This window comes from Grammomys surdaster, unplaced genomic scaffold, assembly GCF_004785775.1.
Source record: "Grammomys surdaster isolate TR1022 unplaced genomic scaffold, NIH_TR_1.0 142, whole genome shotgun sequence".
Taxonomy (NCBI): domain Eukaryota; kingdom Metazoa; phylum Chordata; class Mammalia; order Rodentia; family Muridae; genus Grammomys; species Grammomys surdaster.
In genome coordinates, this window is record NW_021604600.1 from 3,283,203 (window position 1) to 3,292,808 (window position 9,606).

At 44.2% G+C, this 9,606-nt stretch overlaps 1 protein-coding gene across 1 annotated transcript; it reads right to left on the reverse strand.

Moving 5' to 3' along the window:
- Window positions 1-308: 308 nt before the first annotated feature.
- LOC114618494 (40S ribosomal protein S16) lies at window positions 309-858 on the reverse strand. Its single transcript, XM_028764265.1, has one exon. It carries the CDS (start codon window positions 807-809, stop codon window positions 369-371), a length of 441 nt encoding a protein of 146 aa, XP_028620098.1. The 5' UTR covers window positions 810-858; the 3' UTR covers window positions 309-368.
- Window positions 859-9,606: the final 8,748 nt, after the last annotated feature.

The window sequence follows — 9,606 nt, forward strand, 5'->3', positions numbered from 1 at the left end:
AGCGGACCTCAGGGTTTTGACAGGAGGGGCAGAAAACATAAACTGGAAGGAGTACATGAGCCCCTTCTGGTGCTGCCTTTGTGCAGATTCACAGTCATTCAGCCCCTTTGGATTTTTTACTGAACCCCATAATTATTCCAACACCCACTCTTTAGGCTAGTTGGAGTTAGTTTCTGTGACTTGCAAAAACCACCAAATTAAAAAAAAATCAGAACTAGTATGAATTATGATTTCTGTGGATAAAGAAGTATTAAATGCATCACTTTAAGTCATATAGGCAAATTTATTTTTTATTTTTATTTTTTTTGTTTAACATTAAAATCCTAGGATGTTTATTACAAAGGTAAACCCTGATCCTTGAGACGGGCTTATCGGTAGGATTTCTGGTATCGGGCACGGGCACCAGGACCTCCAAACTTTTTGGATTCGCAGCGACGAGGGTCAGCTACAAGCAGGGTCCGATCGTACTGGATGAGGATGTCTTTGATCTCCTTCTTAGAGGCTTCATCCACATATTTCTGGTAATAAGCCACCAGGGCTTTTGAGATGGACTGTCGGATAGCATAAATCTGGGCCACATGACCACCACCCTTCACGCGAACCCGGATATCCACACCAGCAAACCGCTCCTTGCCCAGAAGCAGAACAGGCTCCAGCAACTTGTACTGCAGGGTGCGGGGCTCGATCATCTCCAGGGGACGTCCGTTCACCTTGATGAGCCCGTTTCCTCGTTTGCAGTGGGCCACAGCTGTGGCTGTCTTCTTGCGTCCGAAGACCTGCACGGACTGCAGCGGCCCCTTGGACGGCATTGCTAACAAGGACGAACACGAGGTGCTCACTGCGCGGCGCCGCCACCGGAAAAGCCATATAGGCAAATTTAAAAAATGAAAAATAACAAAGTGTGTGGGGTGTGGGCGTGGTGGTGCACACCTGTCTTCCTAGCACTTAGGCAGCTGAGGTAGGAGGATCAGGAGCTTAAGTCCAGCCTGGGCTACACAGAAGCCAGAAAAGGGCTGACTGTGTGCAAATTCTCAGCAAACATTTCCTATCTGGCTATAGTCGTTAACTAGTACTAAGACCCAGTAAAATTGATGTCGGGATAAGGGAGAGGAGGGTGGTGAGGCAGAGGCCTCACTACATAGTGATGGAGACAACATGCTTTCAACTGGCTAAGGGCAGGCAACGAGGTGCAGGCCTATTGTATATATCTTGTACAGGAATGCTAACCTGTTTGCAAAGGTTCAGGCTGCACAGCAAATGGGTCCGAGGTTCAGATGGGCCAGTTGCTGGGCAGGATACACACCTGACTAGTGGGAGGTGCTGTTTTCTGATGTACAAGTAGTTGCTCACAGCCTACCTGAGCATCCGCTGTGTGCTTGCCAGTCTGGTAGGAGAAAATAGTACCTCATTATAGTTTTAATTTACATTGCCTTAATTGTGTGTGGGATGGAGCGTTTTCTCTGGTGTTTATAAGCTGTTTGTATTTCCTTTCCTGAGAGCCGCCTTCCCAGTATCCTTTGCGTCACAGTTCCTTAAACTACCCATCATTTAACAGAGTGTGGGGGCCTCGAGAACAATTTGGCAACAGTGAGTGATTTCTGAATGTGCGTTGACCAAAAATCAGTCCAAAGTTATACATGTAGGGAATGGAGGTGCCTCTGGCAATGCCATCTCGAGACTTTGCTGCAGCCTTGATTCTGAGCACACCCCATGCCACTTCACACTGCCTGTGTCCTCAGGCCACCTAGAGCCAGTGAATGAGATGGGTGCAATGATCTGCAGAAATTTCTGCTGTAAATACCCAGTTTTCTGTTCTTATAAAAACACAGTGACTCAATTACACAAAACAAAGAGGTATTTTCCTACTGTCATTTCCTCAGCAAGGGACAAATCTGCATACATTTGGATTGCATTGTGCTAAAACACTTGCTTTTTATGAGTTGTTTTGAGTTGATGACCTGAGTTTGATTAAAAAAAAAAAAAGAAACAAAACAACAACAACAAAACATTAAACAGTCATAAAGAATCATGCTATTAACTATTTATCTAAAAAACTAACATGAAAGTCTGTGTATAGATAAATATACATATGCAATTTAAATGAAATTCTCTTACAGGGCTGCTAGTGCTCCCTGCAAGAGCCAAAGATTACCTAACAAAAACTCTGACACCAGGCGAGAGAAACTCTTTTGAGTTGTTGGTGACAGTTGTTCAAGAGATTCCCAAAACATGCAGGCTATTGCTACTTTTCTTGATTGCCCATACCCCAAGAGGTAGAAGGTAAGTCTTTATTGCTGAAGACACCATGCATGTTAGAAACAGGGCCCAGAGACTCCTTGAGCTGGAACTGATCTGAATGTCTCCTCCTTCCTGAGGGGTAGCTTTTATAGCATCTTTGGGCAACAGAAGGGGCCATGTGACTGTCTTAGTTAGGGTTTTACTGCTGTGAGCAGACACCATGACCAAAGCAACTCTTATAAGGACAGTATTTAATTGGGGCTGGCTTACAGAATCAGAGATTCAGTCCATTATCATCAAGGTAGGAACATGGCAGCATCCAGGCAGGCATGGTGCAGGAGGAGCTGAGAGTTCTACATCTTCAGCTGAAGGCTGCTAGCAGAATAGTGACTTTCAGGCAGCTAGAAAGAGAAGTCTTATCACCCACATCCACAGTGACACACCAGCTTCAACAGAGCCACACCTTCTAATCCTGCTATTCCCGAGGTCCCTGAGCATGTACAAACCATCACAGTGAGTTTCCAAATGAGGGAGGCAACACTGTATCTATGATGCTCATGAACCATAACAACCAGCATGGCACGGTAACCCTAACGGTGCAGTAGTGGCATTGCATGTTGGTGGTAACCAACAGCTCTTTAATTGTACTTAAGACTCCCTTGGCCAATGATGGTAATGCACGCCTTTAATCCCAGCACTGGGGAGACAGAGGCAGGTGGGTCTCTGAGTTCAAGGCCAGCCTGGTCTACAGAGTGAGTTCTAAGACAGCCAGGGCTATACAGGGAGACTTTGTCTCGAAGAACAAAACAACAGCCAGGGCTACACAGAGAGACCTTGTCTTGTCTCGAAGAACAAAACAAAACTGAACATTCCTGTAAGAAGAGGGAAATCATGCCCGGAACAGAAAACTTAGCAAACTGCTCAGGACTAGTGAAGTCATGGATTTTGGAAGAGAATCCATGACCATGACTTTACTAAACCAACATAATCCCTAACTATAACTCTAAATATTGGCACTTCTAGCTACAGATAAGTAGATAAGGTAAGTTTTCCTTACCTCCATCAGGAAAACTTCTCTTGCAGCAGATGGAGACCATTACAGAAAACCACATCCAATCAATGTGAAGAGGTGTGGAGCCCAGTCATAATGGATACAATGTCTGCACCTAAGAGAACCTTGTGGAAGAGGGGGCAGAAAGATTTCGAGAGACAGAGGACCAGGGAGTTTACTGTGAGACTATCTCTCCTAGTAATGCCAGAAGTAACACCCATAAAAATCTCATCAACATGGCTGCCTAAAGATGACCTGAACAAGGGCAGCAACAATAAGCACACCAATGTGGATGGGGAGTGGCCTTGGGGCCTCATCCCTCACAAGGAACCACAGGCAGCCAAGGAATGCTGAGACAGGGAGACAAAGAGAGGGGCACACCAATTTATTACCCAATATCAAATAAGGAGCTCTGAAAACAGATACATACAAGTAACACTGTGTAGCCTGAGCAGGTCATATTTATGAATATACAATGATATTATATATATATATGTTCATGCAACAACAATTAATGAAAAAGAAGCCATGAATTTGAAAGAGAGTCAGGAGGGGCATATGAGAAGAAAGGAAAAGGAGAAGTTCGTAATTATGACCTCAAAAATAAAAGAAAAAAAATCACTACACAAAGGCCTGGAATTAGTATAGATATGTATGTCTGATAATTTTTGAAGTGTACCTAAAAGTATTTCTGCTATTTTGTGTTAAGTCTGTATGTGAAGTGGAATTCTCAGTGTTAATGGCTCTAACATCAAAACACAGAAGCCAGAGTGATACTCAGTGGTTAAGAGTACCTGCTGCTTTTCCAGAAATTCCAAATCCTGTTCCTAGCATCCATATTAGGGAGCTCACAGCTGCCTGTACACCAGATCTGATGGAGCCTTCTGGCTTCTATGGTCTCCTGTATATATCACACACATGCGTGCACACACACACACACACACAAATACATAACAAAACCACCAAAAAATATTAAAAGTACTGTACATCCTGAAGTATCAAGTGCTTGGCCGAGATTTACTTTTTGGTCCATAGCACTGGAGACTGAACCTGGGGTCTCACACATGCCAGGCAAGTGCCCCACCACTGAGCATACCCTCAGCCCACGATTTAGCTCTTTAAGTTAAAATCACAAGATCATCCATTCCATTGATATACAAATTTGCTTTAATTTTTAGTAAATGGTAAGGTTATATGTATACCAAAGAAGTGTTTTAAAATAAATTCCTCCATAATTTCTTATCAGTAAATGTCTGGCTTTGTATCTCTCGGTGTAGAGAGCCATATAAAGATGACTCAGCCACACAAGTGAGGGTTGAGGACTGAGTCCTAAACAAGACATTTATACTGCTCCCTCTGAGGCTCAGGGAAGACTGCAGAAGAGTGGGCAGGAAGTATGTAGGAATGGAAATGTAGGGTAAAGGGCTGTGAGATGCCATTCTCTAGACTGCGCATGCACTTTGTTACTATGAACTCATACGTCAGTTACCTACACCAGTCCACACAAGGCCGGCTTTCAGCCCTGGCTGATACCGGGCTCGCGTGACCCCTTACACGGAGCTATCGCTATCGGAACTGTCAGCTATTGGTAGATTCTGGGAGACAGGGGACCCTTTAGTCGTCTGCCTGTTGTGCTCAAAGGATGGCTCCAAACTCATCTCAGTGGGTCAGGGTTTGTGCCCAGTCTTATAGTATCTTGTTAGGCCGTGTTTAGTGGATATTCCTGGAAGGTATGATATTTTTTGGGGGGCGGGGACAGAGGAGAAGTTCATCTTAGGGAGAGAGAAGGCAGGAGAGGGTCTGGGAGGAATGGAGGGAGGGGAAACTGCAGTTACGATTCAACACATGAAAGAAGAATAAAAGATACCGTGGGTCACCAAACAAAATGAATAGACACAAGCCTGAGAGAGAGGTTGTGGATAGTAGGGAGGTAGGTGGGTGTTGGGACATGGGAACTGGCGACCAGAGAGTGGTCAGTATGCATTAGGCTCATGCGTGAAACTATCAAAGAACAAATGTAACTAATAAGAAATATAGTCGAGGTAATGTCTCAGCCATGAAGGGGTGAAGTGGAGAGGATTAGAAGCTGGCTCGCATCCTCTTACTCAACACTTTCTTTTTGTCATCTGGTTACATTCTTACTCAGCAGCTCTGGCAAGTGTATTTCTGGCCTATTTCACGTGCCCGAGTTCTTCTCTCCTCCTCACCCATTTCAGCCAGTAGCTGTCCCCTAATTACCTCCACACTTGAACCTGCTCGCTGTAGCAGCGCTCTGGGGATCCCTCAGCTCTAGGATACGCGCAGTGTCGGTGCAGAAATACAAATGAACGGTCTTTGTCTTGTTTGGTGCCCTCTGTTTCTAACTCTCCTTCTCCTTCCCCTTCTAGCTGTTCAGCCAGCACCCCACATTTTCCTATGGGCTTAGACTTTTGGGCGAAGAGGAAATCCTAAGTAGTCTTGGACAGGTCCGTTTCTCAGATCTGCTGCAGAATTGTCTTTACAGAGTGCTTGTTTATTTATGTGGGAGGAAGATGAAGGAGAAAAGTACATGAAGTTCATGAGTGAGGATAGTGTGGTGAGCACTTGTTGCCCCATCACTAGAGAGCCAGAGGTAGGGGCAGGAGGAGGAGGAGGAGGAGGAGGAGGAGGAGGAGGAGGAGGAGGAGGAAGAATCTGAGCACAGACTGGATGTGGTAAAGAGATTCAATCTCAAAAAAACACAATATTCTCAAGAGTTAAAAACTCATTCAGCATGTAAATGCACCAAAACAATTTTGGAAGACCTCAGACTCAATGCCTATTAGTGACTAACTAGTGTGTGTAACTTTCTTTCTTTCTTTCTTTCTTTCTTTCTTTCTTTCTTTCTTTCTTTCTTTCTTTCTTTCTTTCTTTCTTTCTTTCTTTCTTTTTTTTTTTTTGGTTTTTCGAGACAGGGTTTCTCTGTATAGCCCTGGCTGTCCTGGAACTCACTCTGTAGACCAGGCTGGCCTCGAACTCAGAGATCCACCTGCCTCTGCCTCCCAAGTGCTGAGATTAAAGGCGTGCGCCACTACCGCCTGGCGTAATTTTATTTCTTACTTTGTACAGTGTTTTTATTTGCAGTACCTACAGTGAAACACAGGGCTTTGTACACACTAAGCATGAGCTCTGACAAGTTCTAGTCAAGGTTTGAAATCTGTTCTCAGCAGAGTCCCTCACTCCATGTGGCCTCTTTACTCTCTGACTCGATCCAGAGTTTCAGGGTTTGTTTGTTTGTTTTTGCATCAACAATACATGTTGGAAAGTTTGTTTGTTTGTTTATGTCAAAACCAGGAAAATCCAGCTCACTTTTTAAAACACTGAGTAACATTTTATGTGTGAGCTCAGGGGTAGAGCAAAAGTTCCCTCTACCTGTGGGAAAGGAACAGACTTACCCCTTGATTCTGATTCGTGTGTGTGTCAAGGACAGATTCTCCAAAGAGTTCCTGGGTCTGAAGTGTTTTTCTCTTCTTCCTCATTTCTAATATTTAAGGCTGTTTAGTAATTTCTTTCCAAAGAAGTTATGCCATTGTGTGCTCACCCCAGCAATGCGTGAAGGTGTTTATTTTGATATTTCCTGTTTAGTCTCTCCTACAGCTTTTGAACACAGACAAATTTCTTAAGTCCCCCATAAAGTCAGGCATGCTTGTGTTTATGACGTACTTGGCTTTTTGTTGTTGTTGTTTTGTTTTTGTTTTTTGGTGACAAGTTGGCTCTGATTCCCTGCCAGCTTTGTTTATTTTGGGGTTGTTGTCTTCTGTCTTTTGTCTTCTTAATTCCAAAATAATCCACCCCACACCATCCTCCCCACCTCCTACCCACACCCACAGGGTTTCTCAGCGTTGCCTTCCTTGTAGACCAGGATGGCCTTGAACTCACTGAGATCTACCTGCCTCTGCCTCTCAAGTGTTGTGATTAAAGGTGTATACTACCACACCCAGCTTAAAGATCTTTTTTTTTTTTTTTCCGAGACAGGGTTTCTCTGTGTAACCCTGGCTGTCCTGGAACTCACTCTGTAGACCAGGCTGGCCTCGAACTCTTGAACTCAGAAATCTGCCTGCCTCTGCCTCCGAGTGCTGGGATTAAAGGCGTGTGCCACCAACGCCCGGCTAAAGATCTTTTAATATTAAGAAGAATCAGCTCATAGTTTGTTGCGGGCATTATAAATTTTTTTCTTCTTTCGATTTTATTATCATTTTGCTCTATGGAAACTTAAAGTTCTCAACTATGGAAATTTATTTATTTGTGTTTGTGCATATATATGTGTGTGAGTGTGTGAGTGTTTGTGTATGTGTGGTGTGTATGTGTTCATGTGTCTCTGTGTGTATACATGTGTATGTTATGTGTGTGCTTGTGGGTGGAGAGCCCGGAAGTTGACGTTGGATGTCTTTACCTTGTTCTCGGAGACACAATCTCTCATTGGCTAATCTGGCTTCTCACTTCATCTAGAATGGCTGGCGGCAAGCTTGAGGAATCTTCCTGTCTACATTTTCCTCAGTGCTGGGGTTATATGTGTATGCCTCTATTAAAAAATAAAAAGAAACAGGGCTTTAAAAAATTACACTTTCCAGGCAGTGGTGGCACACACCTTTAATCCCAGCACTTGGGAGGCAGAGGCAGGCAGATTTCTGAGTTCGAGGCCAGCCTGGTCTACAGTGTGAGTTCCAGGACAGCGAGGGCTACACAGAGACACCCTGTCTCGAAAAACCAAAAAAAAAAAAAAAATTACACTTATTTATGTGAGTGAGTGTGTGCGTGTGTGCATGCACTTGCCATGACGTGTATGTGGAGGTCAGAGGAGAACTTGAAGGACTTGTCTTCTTCCAGCATCTGGATCCCAGATCATTAGGCTCGGCAGCAAAGCACCTCACTGCCCCCTGAGCTCTCTCGCTGTCCCATGCTTGGCTTTTTATGTGAATGCTTGGAGGATCTGAACTCAGGTCCTCATGCTTTGTGACAGGAATTTTATTGACTAAACCATCTCCCCAGATTTATTAAAACTTGTTTATTAATCCTTTTTCATTGATTTGTGTCTTTCCTTAAAACATCGCATTTCCAAGATTATAAACATCTACCATGTTGTATGCACAGACCCTGGTAGATTTTGTTTGACTTTTACACAGGGCTCACTATGTAGGCCTGGTTGGCCTTGAACCTGCCTCAGCTTAAACTGTGTCCACCTCCTTTGTTCTGAGGTGGCAGGCATGAGCCACCCTGCTCTATGTTTTTTCTTTCTTTATGAATGACTGCCTTGGTCACCTAAGAGCATCTGCTATAAGTCATCTCCTCTTTGCTGATTTGAAATGCTCTCTGATCCTCGTAATGATGCAAACAGTAGGTCCCAGGCCAGTAAACTCTGAGATACTGGCTAGTTCTTCATTTTTCTTGCTGACATTTTTGTCTTTCAGAAGGTAGAGGAAGTATCTAGAGGAACTGTTGCCTTAAGCCAAATTCTGGTCAACCAGATGGAAAAAGGCAGCGAGGGGAAGTGACAGGAACCCTAGTAGAAAGGGATTGTGTCATTTTAGGACCGCTGTCTGCCTCCCACCTCTTTGGTTAACCCCCGGCTCCATCCTGCCTTGTTGGAAACATCCCCTGTGGTCGGTACCCTGGCAGGCTGGTTCTGCCTCTCATAATGAGAAGCTGAAGGCCCTCCAGTCTGTTTCTTCTCTCTCACCTTCACTTCTTTGCATATTTTCTCCCCTCAGCCTTCAAGTCATTCTCTTTCGGTTTTTTGCTTCAGTAACTCTAAATCTTCACATTTCTGTTCAAGGTTATCAGAAAAGTCAAGCCTTCCTTTGATGCCCTGAGCTGGATGCTTCACAGACCCTTCTAATCTTTGAAGACACAAAAAGTCACAGATACTCCACGGGCCTCATGGTCTGTGAAGAGCAGGCTAGATTTCAAGTAAAAACATCCTATTGTCTATCTTCCTGAAGACCATGATTAGATGGGCCGGTGAGCTAGCTCAGTGGGTACAGGAGCTTGCTACTGAGCCTGAGTTTATCTCAGGAACCCACATAGTGGAACTATGGAGAGAACTAACTCCTCCAAGGTGTCGTCTTATGTCCACAGGCATGCTATGGGACACTCTCCCACATTGTCCCTTTCCCAACATTTACCCCACAGACACAATGAATGAATGAATGAATGAATGAATGGATGAATGAATGAATGACTAGGGTTGGAAACACAATTTATGAAACCCAGTATGAAATTAAACTGTTGGGTTTCTTGTTCAACAATAAAGAACTTCAAGATGAGGACAGTAGATCTCTGAACTAAGAGGGACCCTCCTG